A 16,414-nucleotide genomic window follows, 5' to 3' on the forward strand; every position below is an offset into this window, starting at 1 on the left:
GATGATTAAATAAGTTAATAAATGCTAAGTGCTGGGAAGAGGACAGGACATACAGTGAAAACTAAATGCATGAATATTTGCCTGCATCACACACACACACACACACACACACACACACACACACACGCACACACATACAGGTAAACAGTGCAAACCAGGAAATGGCCCATCACCTGGAACCAGAAGTCTCAAGTTAAGTCAGCAGGTCCTTTGCTTTCTAGCACGTGTCCTTGGGAGAATTGCACAAGGTCACTTAGCCTCATTTTCATGCCTGCATAATGGGGACTATCGAACTCCCTGTGTCCTGGGGCTGCTGTGAGGAGCCAGACACCTGTGATCACTGTGTATAAGCTATTAAGGGCTTTTCAGGTTATGTTAACACTGCAGAGGGGTGTGAGGCTGCAGAGCATCCCTGACCCCTCACCTGGGACAAGCGGCTAGAGCCTGGGGAGGACAGAGGCAGTGTCCTCCACCGCCCTGGTGCTCAAGCCCAGGGAGTACCAGAACCCCCCAGGAATATAGCAGCACCCCCTTCCTAGACTGATGAGCTCTGTCCCCTTCTCCCTGAAGTACTTCCACATTGCCCCAGAAAGTGAGGGGTGGTGGTGCTGGCAGCTGATTGAAGGGCTCCACCCTGCATTTCAGCATCTCCGCAGTGGACAATGGGCTCAGGTGGCCCGAGCATGGAAGCTTACAGAGTGTCTCCACCGGGAAAAAACAGGGAGCATCAGGCCCAGGGAAGGAGGCCCCGGCGTGGCAGTGATGCAGGACCACACACGGGCCGCCAAGAACAATAGCCCAGCCCTACCGTCTTTGACTCTCTGGGAGAGAGACAAGGTGAAGTCACAATCTGGCAAATACCAGGGTGGGTCACTGGAGTCCAGAGAGAGAAGTACAGGCAGCCTGGTCTGTAATAAGAAAGAGGTCTGATGAGTGAGTCACCATGGAGGGAGGAACATCTCAGGACAGCCACCTGCTGTGTGTGCACTGTTTCCATCAGTGGGTAGATGGGTCAGGGCCAAAGCTGGTTGATTGAAGCCATGAGAGGAGGGAGACATGGGGACCCAGCAAGTCCACAAAGGTGGGTCCAAGACAGGATTCACCCCAGACAAATGGAAGGTCAGATATTTGAGCATAAACACCAGCTGCCAAGAAAAGACAGGAGGAGAGATGAGGCTGAGTGGCATCTCATATCCAAGTAAAACCCTAGGGGCTTACTCAGCACTGGGTCCAAAGCAACGAGCCAAGAGCGTGAGATACAGCCACCAAACCAGCAAGTGAAAATGAGTTCTTGGGACAGAAAGAACAGTGATCTGGGCAAGGGAACAGGCGTGGGGCGGGTCCCACAGCCAAGCACTGGAGCCCAGACGCAGAACACGTGGGCCTGCAGGACGGTGAGGGCCCTTGAAGCCACTACACGTGGCAGACAGCTGTGGAGCCCAAGAGTTGGTGGCCTGTCAGAGCAGGCTGTTTTTCGGGGCACAGAGGGGTGTCAGCATGACCAGTGTGGACAGAGATGGACTGGCATCTGCTCTAGAGAAACTGGATGAGAAGGACTCTGGGGTTCTGCATAAAGCCCCTCTGGTTTCCAGAGACCAACCCAGAAGGCTCCCTGTTCTCTCGCATCTTCCCAGACACAGCTCCCTGTGCCACTGGGACGAGAGCCTACCCTGGCTCCCAGTCCCCAGGAGAGGGCGCACTCCATGGCCAAGATGCCCTCTACAGGCCGTGCTGCAGCTGGAGCACTTGGCCCATTCTTCCCTCCTCTTCTTCCCCCTTTAGTGTTGATCGGCGTGGGCACTGAGACCTTCCTCCAAGGACAGTTCAAAAGCTTGGCTTTCTATCTGCTGTGAGTATGTGTGCATGTGCCCCTCCCTGCCCACACGTTCTGCTCTAGCTCACCCCAAGTCCACAAGTCGATCTTCTGAGACTCACCCCAGCACCCCCCCCCTTAACCACATGAGCTCCATTCTATCCCAAAGGTGAAAGGGGTAGAGGGGGCTTCTGGAATACCCCCTTTGTTTGGGAAAGGACCATCCCTTTGTTTAGTCAGACTATCCCATAAATCAACCAGTTAGCATTCCAACCATCCACCCACCCACCCACTCATCCATCCACCCATCCATTCATTCATCCATCCACCCATCCATTCATCCATCCACCCACCCATCTATCCACACATCCAACCCATCCACCCATCCATCCACCCATCCATTCATTCATCCATTCACCCATCCATTCATTCATTCATCCATCCATTCATCCATCCATCCATTCACCCATCCATTCATTCATCCATCCATCCATTCATCCATCCATTCACCCATCCATCTATCCACACATCCAGCCCATCCATCCACCCATCCATCCATCTTTTCAATCATTTCTTTATTCAGCAAACATTAACCAAACTTTTGTTTTAGAGAGAATGGAATCAGTTCAAAGGACTATGTATATATTTGAGCTCCTGTACCTGCCAAGCACAGTTAAATTGTTTTGTTTACATTATATCTTTTAACTCTGACAGTATTACAGGAGACATGTATATAGTTTTACGGATTAAAAAAAATTCAGAGGGAGTAAGCAGCTCAGCCCACATCACCAAGCCCACAGCAGCAGGGCCCAGATTCACCTACCTGGGTACCTTCAGTTTCTCAGCTCCTGTCCTTTCCTCTCTGCCAGCTGCCTCTGCAAACGCCCCCTAGTAGGGAAAAGATCGCTGCGCAGTGGTAACCCAGAGGGGTGAGGAGAGCCTGGGGTCTCTACAGGCTCTGATGACCCAGCTTCTCAGCAGCCCCACCCTGAGGGAGCCCCAGTCTGCCTGCAGGGTTGCCAGGCTGCATCCCCTGCCCTCACCTCCGCCCGGCTCCATTGACCCTCATCAAGGTGGCCTGGTCTACTTCCCAAGGAGCCCCCATGCCCTCCTGCCCCAGGGCAGCATCTTTGGTGAATCACACCCACCATCTCCCAACCCATTCCACCCTTCCAGCCCACTTCCACATGGTCACAACTTCAGCTACCTGGAAGCCAGGTCCCTCCGACCACCTTCACCAGCTCTCACGCCCTCCAGCCTACACTCCTTTGCCATCTTCTGGCCTCCACCTCATTTCTTGTCTCTCAGTTCACACCCTGGCGGCTTCTGAGTCTTAAACTCACCCACGTCTCCTCCCCTTTAAGCCGTTGCTCCATCCTGGAGAGCCCACAGGTGCCTTCCCACCCTCCTCGGCATTCCCGAAGCCTGCCACTCCTTCTTGCATGAACCCCCCACCAACCCTGGGAAGCCCCGAGCCCGAAGCCCCGCTGGCTGGAAGTGACTTCTTGCCCTGAGGGCCCTCCGCGTCTTACTGAGCCTGTGCCTGGTCGCACAGCCTCCCAGGAACCCAGAAGCGGGGCGTGACTTCCTCCTCGCCACACAGTTGCCTGCGTCCCCTGCAAACATCAGCTTGGGGTAAGAGGTGGAGCGTATTACCCTACATAACAGGCCAGCTATGTGGCTGGTTAATGCAGACTGTGTTCTACCCAGAACTCTGCCTCTTCCTGACTACTCTGTCCCTGTCTTGAGGGGACACTGCCCCTCTGGTCACTCTGGTCCAGTCCTAGAAGGTATTCCTCCCAGCCTCAGGCCCCCGCCCTTCATTGTGAACTAGTCTAATTCTCCACCCAGGCCCCACTCTCACCCTGTGGGATGGGCACCCACGGCCCACCAGCCCATCTTTCCTGCCATGGGTACTCCACTCACTCCAAGGTCCAAACGTCCCTCCTCCCCCTTTTCACTCCTTCTTCCATCCGTCCTCCCCCCTTACACACACAACCTTCCCCCCTGCAGATCTGACTTCTGCCACCGTGGTCCCTCACACTCGGAGTGTCTATCTACTGCAGCCGCCCCACCACCACCACCACCATATGACTGTCACATCCTGCCCTGTGTGCCCAGGGCCAAGCGGGGTCCAGGGCCAAGAGTAGGCACCAAAGAGCCGACCTGTCAGTGATTTTCTCCTTGCTTTTCTCCTCTTTCTCCTCTGCACCCTCTGCCTTTCCTGTCTCCCTCCTGCCAGTGAGGCCCCTCACAGCCTTCCTCACACCCACAAACGGTGGCCCAAGGGTCCACGCGGCTGGGACAGAGCCCTGGCAGAGGCCTCAGGGTGGAGGACGTTGCTACCGCGTCAGGGCTCCCTGCTCGAATTCACTGCCTCGTCTGAGGGACTGGCTTCCCCGGACGTCAGAGGCACAGTGTCTGCAGCATCAGTTGGGAAGTCTGAATGAGTCACTTCACTCTAGTGTCCCCCTCTGCACCAGGACACAGAAAAAGGCAGCGCCACTTGTTTATCAAAGCATGTGCCCTGGGGTTCTTGTCAGGCACACAGGCTCTGGAGTCTGAGCGCTGGGTTCTAACCTTGCCCCGGCTACTGGTGAGTTGTGTGACCCAAAGCCAAGGGCTTGACCTCTCTGGGCCAATGACAACTGTAGTCATTCAACAATAAGATGGTTACAAGGGTTCGATGAATGGGTGTTTGTAAAGCCCTTAGAACCTATTTGGCACTTACTCATTATATAAATGCTAGTTATTACCATTTAAAAGCTGGGGAATGAGAGTTAGGCAGACACTGGGAGGTGCAGAGAAAGTGGGAGGAAGTAGAGAATGGGTACTAAATGGTGAGAGAGAGAGAGGGGGGGGGAACTCACATGTATATGACGATTGCGAGGTGCCAAGCACATCTGAAGGGCTTTGCAAATGTCAACTCTCGTAGTCTTTGTGACAATTTTATGATTGCAGCCCTATGATTACCCGCAGTTTGCAAATGAGGAAGCTGAGGCACAGAGAGGTCAAGTGCCTTGCCTCTGGTCACACAGTGGCAGGGCCAATGCCTGTGGCCCTGAGGAAACCCAGCCACCTCCCCCCGCACAGTAGCATCTCCTCTTACCCATTCCTTCACTCGGGTGCACGTCTACGGAAGGCTTCACACAAGCCTTTCCAGAGTGGGCCCAGGTTCTGTGGAGGAATTAGACAAGGAACTCCCTAAGGGAGTTCACAGACTGGTAGCTCTGGTCACACAGTACAATATGGAAAAGCCAGGGGTCCCCAGACAGACAAGAGGAGGAGGGGACTCTACAAGGGACTGGCATGTGCAAAGGTCATGTGGTACCAAACAGCTTCCTTCATGCAGGGCTTTAAAAAGCATGCTAAGAAATGTCAATCCCATAAGCCAGTGAGACTCTCCAATGAAAAACGTAAGTTCCATTCCCAAATATTCTGATATGCACAGTCTGGGGCTGGCCCAGGAATCTCTGATTTTACACGTTCCCCAGGAGATTCTGATTGGAGGGCCCCTGGACCACACTTGGCACTTGAGGACCCCAGTCTGGATGGGGAGGAATATGAGCAGATTCAGAAGGAGCCCTCGGGCAGCCTGGTGGTGACAGAGTGGAGGAGCAGGAGGTGAGGAGGTGAGGTCCAGGGAGTCAGGGAGGCCACGGGGGGAAGCTGGTGGAAGGGTTCAGGGGGCAGCGCCCAAACTCAGGCTGTACAGGGGAGACCAGAAAGGAGGAGAGTAATTCTGAGTCTGTCTAAGGAACACAGTCAGCCCCTCCTGGCGACTGTTTGGATGATGCAGAAGGAACGGGCTCCGGAGTGGATCCAGCTTTAAGGCTCAGACAGCCAGGCAGTGGGCCTCAGTTCTGGTGACAGCAGGTAGAAGAATGAGCCTGCCATTGTCCACACAGGGACACAGTGGTGCTGGGGTCAAGGCAGTCTCCCCTGCTGGCCTACAGCTCCCTCCCTCAATCCCCACCCCCACTGTCCAACTCAGCTCAGGCCCTGGCTTCCAAGCAGCTCCTGGTGGGTGTTGGCTGAGTTACAGGGTTAGGCCAAGAAACTCCTGGGCCGTCGTTTGCCTATACCTGGATGCCCAGGAGGCCAAGGTGCTGTGAGAAGATACCCAAAGGAAAGTGAAGGGCGCATCAGAGGCTGCCCGGCCTCCCTCACCTGTCTCCACCACAGGTTTACAGGAGCCGCCGTCTCTGTGAGCGAAGGGGCCTACTTTGTGGCTCAGCTGCTGGCCATCTGCTTCCAGTAAGTAGCCTCCAGAGTGGTCCCCACCCCACCCCTGCCCCAGACACCCCCAGATGCCACCACCCGTGAGCCCACGGCCCAGAGACGTGCTGTTCCTAAAGCAGCCCTGGACGAGTTCCCCATTATGGGCTCAGGTCCGTGGGACTCAATGGTCCCTTTTTCCCTTCCCCCAAACGGAGTAAACTGACACAACTATTCAGAGCCTGACCCCACCCAGAATCCCCCTGCAGAGTCCATCCCCATCCTCCAGACTGCCCTCTGAGTCACCCACCATGGGGTAAGGGCCCCACCAAAGGTCGGCTTGGAGCATGCAGAGCTGGGCTTGAGAGCTGACTCTGCCTCCTGCTGGGACCCCAGGACAAGTCAGGGCCTCAGCCTCCAAGCCCATTTGTGAGGGCAGGAGGGCAGACCTTGCAGGGTTTCAGGAGACCAAATGGCCGTACCTGCTGCCCAGTCATGCTCAGTTCATGGAGGCTGTCATTCGTGTGGCCAAGGGTTGCCCCTGGACCATCCTTCTCAGAACCTAGACAGCTGGTCTCTAGATGGTCAACAAAAGAGCCAAGCTTCAAACCCAGCTGTCCTGGCATCTTGCAAGGGCACCTGATGCCTCCCAGTGTCACCATCCCGTAGGTAGCAGGCTTCCTCCATTTCTGCTGAACGCCACTGCCAAGGGACCCTTGCAACTTCTCAGGGCAGAAGAGGGAGGAGCCCTGAGCCTAAAGGGGCATTTTACCCTCTCTGGACTCCCTCCACTCCCAGCCAGGGTCTTGGCACAAGACAGTGACCACCAGAGGGCACCAATGAGCCATGGGAGCGGGATGTGGGAGGAGGGCTGTGCTCTGGGCCAATATTATCCGCCATTCTCCAGCCCACACCACTCCTGCAAAGCTAGCCTGGACAGGATGCAGCTGTACAGAGCGCTGCTCCAGGGCCAATTCAAAGGATGAAGAAGATGGAGGCAAGCATTTTCCTCCTTTGTAACCTGGAGGCAGCTCCCTAAAGAAACCTGCCCAGCATCAGGCCTCTGCCCGGCCCATATGTGGTTCCTATGTACCAATTAACAGAGAAGCCCCTCTGGGCAATGCCATCTCACACCTAGGCAAGGTTCCTATGAGCAGCGTGCAGCTGAATTCCAGCCCTCTTGCCCATGTGGCCAGGCCCCTTGTGCAGTGCACAATCCTTGCAACCAGCCCAGCCAGGTGTCTCCTATACTGCACACCTTCTTCACTGCACTGTGGACTTCCCAGTGTGCCCCCCAAGTCTCCTACTCTCCTTCCCACTGCCTTTGCAGCATCCTGAGCATTTACCTTCCTCCCCTCTAGACCAGAAAGGCAGGGCTGGGGGTCCTTTCAGGAAAAGTGTCAGAGACCCTCTGGAGAGGCTCAGGCAAGATCCTTAACTGTGGAACCCACAGTGAGGACTTCAGCCCCTGGCAGGTGTTCAACCAGGGGCCACTGCAGATAACGTGGCCACAGTCAGACCCCATCCCACACTCGGATGGCTTTGTATTATTGCTACGGGTTTCTGGTCGCTCCCTGCTTCCTGCCAATCCTGGACTTCCTCCCCCTAGGTGTCAGCCAGGGTCCCTGGCCCACAGAGCAAGGGAGAAGGCCCACTGGCTGGGCTGCTTCCAGAGGTTCCTGGCCTACGTGCTGCTGTCTGTGGCCTGCTTCCTCCACCCAGTCCTGGTCTGGCACGTGACCATCCCAGGTAGGAGCTCCAGGAGGTAGAGGAGGCCGGCAGCCCCCACGGCGGGTAGGCTCTGAGCCAGAGGGGCTGAATGCTCCTCGAATGGGCTGGCAGTGACGCTGGCTCCAGGGCCCCACGGGCCCCACTGTCCTCCCTGGCGTGGATCACAGGGATGAGGAACTGATCACGTGGCAGGAAAGTCCCAAGAAACACATCTTTCACATAGGTGTCCAGAGGCTGTACCCACAAAAGGGAGCTGACCTTTCCTCCAATGACTGTGTGTGGTCTGAGCTTTCAGAGGGGGCACTTCTCTGTCCAAACCCTTCTGTGTCTCCCGAGCATCTATCCATTCAGGTCCAACACACCAAGATGGGACCCTGAAAGACTCTGGTACCCCCACCCTCTTCTCACACTCCACTGACCCTGCTAGTCATTCCCGTTTCTGACATCAGAAGCCAGAACTTGATGCTTCCACCTCCTGAATTTTGACCATGACCTTCTCTGCTAGGACATTCTCTTCCCTCCTCCCTGGCTGTGAAAATTGCACCCCTCTTCCTGCTCCCATCTAAAATGCCAGGAAGCCGACTGCCCACGGAGATGGGGCTGAGAGATAGTCACCTCTTTCTTCCTGCAGTTTCCCTTAAAGTACCTGTCGTAGCCTCCCAGGGCCACTCCAAGCAGCTGTCAGTGGACTCCTGAGTAGGACTCAGCGCAGCCAAAGCCAGAGCAGCCACCACCTCCCACTCCTCAGAGAGCCTGAGATGCACGGGAGGCTCTGGCCCTGGCAAGCGGGGCAGCCACCTTCAGCCCTTCCTCTGGGCAAGGCCTGGTGCAGGGCCGGGGCAGGGGGTGCATCTGGGCTGGGGGCTGAATGAGGGGCCAGAAGGGGAGTCCACGCTCTGCCAGCTGCACCCAAAGGGATTTGCAGTTTCCTCTGTGTTTATCAGGCAGGCTGCAGTGAGGACAACCTCCCCACTTCCTGGGAATAGAAGGAAGCCCCATTCGGCAGTAGGGGCCTAGTACCCAACACAGAGTCCAGGTCTGTTGAAAGCACTGCAGATCTAGCCCCGAAAAGGCGTCCCTGAGAAGGAGGCTGAGTGTGGTGATGGGAGGACAGGTGGGTGGCACGAGGATCAGCTGACCAGAAGAAGGAGGCCTCCAGCACAGGGTCTCCTGGCCATTGGTCAGGATGAGGGCCGCAGCATAGCACTGGCCCCACTGACATCCCTTGGCCAGGCGTCAGGCCTGCCACACGAGGCTGATGTGGGTATGTGAGGAGAAGTTAGGCCTGAGGGCTGGAGCTCCGGGGGCCTGAGTGTGGCCATACAGGTGTGCCGCAGTGGCCCTCTGGAACAGTGGGTGTGGACAGCCCCTGGCTTTTCTCCGGGGCACATCCAGCATCCTGACCTCCCAGATCTCTTCCAGGCTCTATGCTCATCATCACTGGCCTGGCCTACTTCCTGCTGAGCAAGCGGAAAAAGAACAAAGCTGGCCCCGAAGCGCTGGCCCCCCCGGAGCAATACACGGACCCCTCCGGCAGTGCCGTGAGCACCACTCGCTCTGGGGACACAGAGCAGACCTACACCTTCCACGGGGCCCTCAGGGAGGGGCCCGGCTCCCTCTTCACCCACATGAAGAGCATCCTGAAGCGGACCAAGAAGCCCAGCGCCCTCCCGCGTCCAGATGCCCTGACGGAGCTGATGTTGGAGCCCGCTGACTCGCTGGCCAAGAAGAAGCAGGTGCACTTTGAAGACAGCGTGGTCAGAATCATCCCAGCTCTAGCCGAGGGCCTGGACAATGGGGACAGCGAACCAGAGGAGACCACCTCTGACACCACCCCCATCATCCCTCCCCCGGAGGCCCCCCTCTTCCTCTCATCCCTCACAAGCACTGGCCTCTTCTGAGCAGCTTGTTCCAGGCTGGGGGGTGTTCAGCAAAGGGTCTGCAGAGACAGATGGCAGCCCTGCCTGGAATTTCCTGATGTCAAAGGGCCCCCCAGGGGGCTCAGGGTCTTCACAGGTCAGCTGTTCAAAGGGTGACCTGACATCCCTGCGGTGGCTGGGCCTCTGGGGCCATCGAGTGGCATGACAGATCCTTCGGAGACCTTGAGGGCAGCACAGATGACGCTCATGCTGCCTCGAGCCCACACAGGTTCGTCCCTTCTGGACATCGAGTGGAGAAATCCTTGTGTTTTCCCCCAAAGAGACCATAGCACAAGGCTGCCTCAGCCCAGGAGAAGCCAGGGGGCTTCTCTTGCTCCTGACACAGGGCCTAGCACTCAGCAAGGACTCATGGCCCAGCTCATCTTTGGTGTGACATTTCACCTCTGAAGGCCCAGAGATGCTTCGGCCACTTACGTATCACAAACGCAGGTGTCGACGGTGCCCGTGGGTCCGGAACTCCAACCAACTGAGATTGTTGAGGACGAGGAGTGGGGAGGGAAGGCAGGGCTGCAAGCCCTCGGGGTAGGAGCAGCCCCAAGCCGGGGGCAGCATTCTCTGCGTGCTCTGGGGCTGGCGCCTGGCAATAGGAGTCACAGGGCGACTCGGGGAAACAATGCTGCTCTGTGCTTGCTACTGGGAAAGCCAGGCCAGATAAATGATGCTCATTCCAGAAGCATCTCTGAGGGCCCCCTGAATCCCCACCACATGGGCTCTCAAGATTCCAAGTAGATGATGTAAACTAGAGATACTGAAAGCCAGTGACAGTCTGGCAGTGCAGGCCAACACACAAGACAAGGCGCCTGCTGTGTGCAGGGACCACAGAGGCGGCAACCTGGAAACTCACGTAGCGTGGAGAAGGGCCTCTGCCACGCTTCGGTGACTGGTAGCAGAATAGGTGATAAATGTGTCTGTTCAAGATGGGAGCGAAGGAAGGAAAAAGGGGGAAGAGGGAAGATAGGAAAGTAGGCAGGCGGCTGGCTACCCCTCTGCTATGGGGCTTTGAAAGTGACAGTTAACCCAGAATGAGGGGGAGGGTGTAGCTCAGTGGTAGAGAGCCTGCTTAGCATGCACGAGGTCCTGGGTTCAATCCCCAGAATCTCCATTAAATAAGTAGATAAACAAATAGGTAAGTAAACCTAATCATCTCCCCTGCATAAATAAGTAAATAAATAAAAATTTTTAAAGGAGGGGGAGGAGATAGCTCAGTGATAGAGTGCATGCTTAGCATGCATGAAGTCCTGGGTTCAATCCCCAGTAACTCCATTTTAAAAAAAAAGAGCAAACCCAGAATGAGCAAAGAAAGTTGAATCATATATTCCTTAGTTAAGTATATATATTTTTTAAAAGTGTTCGGTCCATGGGATTGTTGCAAGGCGGAACAGATACATTGTTCTCCACGGGCAATCCTAATTCATGAACAATCTGAAGAAACTGTTACATTGCTGCCCATTCGTGTGTGTGAGCAAACCCCAGCGTTCTGCAGAACAAGCCTTAGAGCACATGCTTCAAGGTCTCGATAAGAAATGTGTCCTCATTCTCATTCTTTTCAACACTCCCTACAGGTTATTTTGCAAATATGTGGAAATAGCAACCAGCAGCTAGTGTCAGTTTGGTGCCTGAATGCAGCAGGTGCACCAGACGAGCAGACTTCTCCCGGCAGTAACCCAGATCTCCCATGAACCCAAGTGAGAAAAGACAAACATGTTCTCATAAGCCCTCAAAGGTGGAAGCAGTAGAGCTGTTTCTGTAGCTGCCACCAAGGAGGGACTTCAGGGTCTGAGAGTCACAGCTGGAAGAGAAGGAACGTGGTCGTGGGTAGGCAGGGATTGTGCCCAATTCCTCAGGGGCCAGGTGTCTGCACAGAAGGAGCCAAGTGGGGAGGAGCCAGGGTCCCCACCTGTCACATGGGGAGGGGAATGTGATTGGCACAGACACCCTCACGGCACAGGTTCTCTGGGGAACCTGACGGTCCTGCTCCATTCTCAGCCCAAGTCAGCAGAGCTGGGAGGATGACAAGGTCTCAAGAAGCCAACTTCAAAGTATAATGTCAGAGTTTTCAGACCCCATTTAATATATCCCTCTGTAAACCCAAGTGCTACAGCACTGGTCTGGATGTGTCTTCAGGGTGAGGTGGGCGCTGGGAGTTCAGGTGATATGCATGTGATTTGGAGACATCTAGGCTTCCTGGAGCCTGTCATCAGTTAAGGGAAACTGCTGGGTGTCTGCTAAGTGCATTAGAGATGTAGGTGATTGCAAACTTACCTAGATTAGCAAGTAAAGTTCTTGAACACTCTTATTGCCGACCTGCCCCCCAAAAAAGGCTAGGATGGGATCATTAAATAGACCAGAGTCCTCATCTCTGTCAGTAGACCAGACAAGAAAGTGGCTCCTTCCTTACAAGCAGGTGAACACCACGTCTCCATTTGATTCTCAGCCCCAGACCCTACAACTACATCCTTATCTACTGCTAAGCCTGCGAAGATGTAACGACCCCCATCCTCAATGAGACCCAAAGACCAGAAGGGCTGACCCTGTTGTAGCCTGCCTCCCTCCTCAGTCGGAGACACAGCAGATGTTACGTGGACGGAGAACAGAGCTATTGGAGGGAGACCACCGGGCTGAAGGTCATTAAATCTGCCCTTAACAGGCTGATTGACCTTGACTAATGCCCTTCACTGCTCTGGTTTCAGGTTCTTCTGTTAACTGGGAATAACAGCACTTCTCTCTGGATTGGTGCATTGAGTCTTCCAAGAAAAAATGGAGAAAGTGCTTTTCAGATGACAAATCACCCAAGTTGCTGTGAGTGTGTGTTCCTCTTACTGTGGGGGCCTCAGTGGGAGGAAGCCCCAAAGTAAAGAAGCACTGAGGACACATCGCCAAGGCTTGTCTCTAGGGCAAGGCCAATGCAGGTCTCAACTCCAGATTCCAGGGCTTGAGGCTGGGGCTGGTGTAGACCCCATCCTCCAGCTTAGACAGAACCATCATAACAGATCCCCAATCATGAGGAGCCATGTCCTGGGGGTCATCCAGTATTCCAAAATCTCTCCCATCCATCCTAAAGGAAATGTTTTTTTTAAGTTTTTAAAATACCTTTATTGAGATACAATTTGAGTATCATAAAATTCACCAATTTAAAGTGTGTAATAAAATGTTCTTTGTTAGATTCGTATTCAAGTTCATCACAGTCTAAGATCACAATATCTTCATCACCCCTAAAACAGTTTGTTACCCATTAGCAATTATTCCCCCATCCCACTTCACTCCTACCCTGGCAACCACTAATCTACTTTCTGTATTTATAGATTTTCCTATTCTGGACATTTCACGGAAATTGAATCATACAATATGTGGTCTTTTGAGACTTGCTTTGTTCACTTAGCATAATGTTGTCAAGGTACGTCCATGTTGTAACATGTATCTTTGTGTTACTGCTTTCCATGGCTGAATAGAATTCACTTATATGAATACACTACTTGTGTTTATCCATTCATCAGTTGATAGGCATTTGTGTTGTATCCATTTTGTGGCTATTATAAACGATGCTGCTATGAACATTTTCATGTACAAGTTTTTGGGTGGACATATATTTTCATTTCAAGTGGCATTGCTTTGGTCAAGTGGTAACTCAATATTTAACTTCTTGAGAAACTGCCAAACTGTATACCAAAGGGGCTGCACCATTTTACATCACCATCAACGGTGTGTGAGGGTTCTGATTTCTCCACATCCTCATCAATATTTGGTATTGTCTGATTTTTTTTTATTATAGTCATCCATTAATTATGTTTTTTTAATCAATTATGGTTTTGATACACATTTTCCTAAGGACTAATGGTTTTGAGCAACTTTTTATGTGATCATTGTCCACTTATATATCTTCTTTGACAAATGTCCATTCAAGTGCTTTGCCTTTTTTTAAATTGGGTTATTTGGCTTTTTACTTCGAATTGTAAGAGTTTTTTAAAAATATATTCTGGATACTAGATTTTTACCAGGTATATTATTTAAGAATATTTTCTCCCATTCTGTGAGTTGCCTTTTTTACTTTCTTGATAGAATCCTTTGAAGCACAAAGGATTTAGTTTTGGTGAAGTCCAATTTATCTATTTTTTTTCTTTTGTTGCTTATTCTTTTGTGGTCAAGTCAAAGAAACTGTTGTCTAACCAAAGGTTATGAAGATTTATTCCTATATTTTCTTCTAAGAGTTTTATAGTTTTAGTTCTTAAATTGAGAAATATGATCAATTTTAAAGTAATATTTGTGTATGGCATGAGATAGAATCTAATTTAATTCTTTTACATGTATTTATCCATTCGTTTTGTCACCATTTGTTGAGTTGAATTGTCTTGGCAAAAATTTATAGACCATAAAGGGTTTATTTCTGGACTTGCAACTCTATTCCATTGAGCTGTGTGTCTGTCCTTATAACATTACCACACTGTTTTGATTACTGTCACTTTATAGTAAGTATGTTTTGAAACCAGGAAGCGTGAGCTCCCTGCTTTGTTCTTTTTCAAGATCATTTTGGTTATTCAAGGTCCCTCATACTTCCATATGAATTTTAGGATTGGCTTATCAATTTCTGCCAGAAAGCAAGCTGGGATTTTAATAAGGATTTTACTGACTCTGTAGATCAGTTTTGAGAGTGCTCCCATCTTCACAATATTAAGTCTTCCAATTGATGAATATGTAGTATCTTTCCACTTATTTAGATCTTCTTTGATTTCTTTCAATAATGTTTTATAGTTTCCAATGTGCAATTTTATTTTATTTTAAGTATTTTATTCTTTTTCATGCTTTTTAAAGAGGAATTATTTTCCTTTTTTCCCCAGCTTTATTGAGGTATAATTGACAAATAAAAATATATATTTAAGTGTAAAATGTGATGATTTGATATATATATATATATACACATTGTGAAATGATTTCCACAGTCAAGTTAATTAACAAATGTATCACCTGTTACCTCTTGTTAAATTTTATTTTCAGTTGCTAGTATGTAGAAAGATGAATGGTTTTTGTGTATTGATCTTATATCTTGCAAACTTACTGAACAAACTTATTTACTTATTTATTTTTTTATTTCAATTATATAATATAGTTTATCAGCTGTGGTTACTGTGTTTTACATTAGATCCTCAGACTTTACTCCTCTTATAACTGAAAGTTTATATCCTTACCAACCTCTTCCTATTTACCCCACCCCTCAGCCCCAAATATAAGTGATACTATGCAGCATTTGTCTTTTTCTATGTGACATTTTACTTACTATAATCCCTTCAAGGTCCATTTATGTTGTTGCAAATGGCAAGATTTCCTTCTTTCTCGTAAATAATATTCCATTTTATATATACACACACATATGTATATATACACACATGTATTTATATATCATATCATCACATCTTATATATATATAACATCATATATATTATATATGTATTATATATCACATCTTTTTATCCATTTATCTGATGGACACTTAATTGTCTATATATCTTGCCTATTGTGAATAACACTACAATGATTGTGGGAACACAGATATCTCTTCAAGATCCTGTTTTTACTCCCTTTGGATATATACCCAGAAGTGAGATTGCTGAGAGGAAATCCTATGTAGTTTTCTATAGTGGCTGCACCATTTTACATTGCAACCAACAGTGCTCGAGGGTTTCCTTTTCTCGACACCCTCACCAACTGTTATCTCTTGTCTTTTTATTCTTTCACCTTTATTGAGATTCAGGGTTACAAAGTGGGAGGCAAACAGCACTCTGTAAGTTTAGGGTGTATAACATAATGATTTGACTTGCATATATTGTGAGATAATTACCACAATAAGCTTAATTAACATCCATCATCTATGTACATACACCAGTAAGTGCTTAATGAATATTTGCGGCTCATGGACATCACAAGAATAAAAAACTATTTATCAAGATCAATAGTCCTCATGAATATAGACACAAAAGTCCTCAACAAAACACAGCAACTGTAAAACAACCCAACAACATATGAAAAGGCTTGTTTATCATGAGCGGGATTTATCCCAGGAATATAAGGTTGGTTAAGCATTTGAAAATTAGTGAATGTAATAAACCATATCAATAAAATAAAGGACAAAAAAATATGATCATCTCAAAAGATGCAGAAAAAGCATTCCAATAACCTTTCATGATAAAATCACTCAACAAGTTGGAAATAGAAATTTCCTCAACCTCTTAAAAGGCATCTACCAAAAAAACCTAGCTAGCGTCATGCTCAGTGGTGAAAGATGGAATGCTTTCCCTGGGAATCAGGAGCAGGATAAGGATGTCTGCTCTGGTTCTGTTCAATGTTGTAGTAGTGGTTGTAGCCAGGGAAATTAGGCAAGAATGAGAACTAAAAGGCTTTCAGATTGAAGCTTCCAGGAAGCCAGGAGTATGGTCCCACTTGGCTCTGCTGAGATTTGGGGTCTTTGGTCCTTCCTCATACATAACATGAGGGAATGAGGTCATTTCTAAAGATCCTGCTAGCTCCAAGCCTCAGGAACGCCCAGCTGGGCCCATCAACAGGGAGCATTTCCCCAGACTTCAGAGCAGACCCAAGGAAAATTCAATACTGAGTCGAAAGATAGGCTGTGTGATTTTTTTTTTTACAGCATGAGTTTCCAGGAGATTTGTATAGTCTCTTAGGACAGGGATCTGGGGCAGTGGGGAGCATGAGCGCTGCAGAA

General features: G+C 50.3%; 1 protein-coding gene across 4 annotated transcripts in view; it reads left to right on the forward strand.

Annotated features, from left to right (window-relative positions):
- Nucleotides 1-14,937, forward strand: part of TMEM72 (transmembrane protein 72) — a 29,082-nt gene extending 14,145 nt beyond the window's left edge. Inside the window, exons 1-5 of one of the 4 annotated variants that reach the window (XM_064487928.1) lie at nucleotides 672-837; nucleotides 1,783-1,849; nucleotides 5,308-5,437; nucleotides 5,999-6,070; nucleotides 9,185-14,937. In XM_064487928.1, coding sequence (XP_064343998.1) covers nucleotides 9,190-9,663 — 474 coding nt within the window. In that variant the 5' untranslated portion in view covers nucleotides 672-837; nucleotides 1,783-1,849; nucleotides 5,308-5,437; nucleotides 5,999-6,070; nucleotides 9,185-9,189 and the 3' untranslated portion in view covers nucleotides 9,664-14,937. The other 3 variants (XM_010974633.3, XM_064487929.1, XM_031460937.2) reach the window with 3 other exon arrangements.
- Nucleotides 14,938-16,414: the final 1,477 nt, after the last annotated feature.

Source organism: Camelus dromedarius, chromosome 8 (assembly GCF_036321535.1).
Source record: "Camelus dromedarius isolate mCamDro1 chromosome 8, mCamDro1.pat, whole genome shotgun sequence".
In the NCBI taxonomy this organism is placed as follows: Eukaryota; Metazoa; Chordata; class Mammalia; order Artiodactyla; family Camelidae; genus Camelus; species Camelus dromedarius.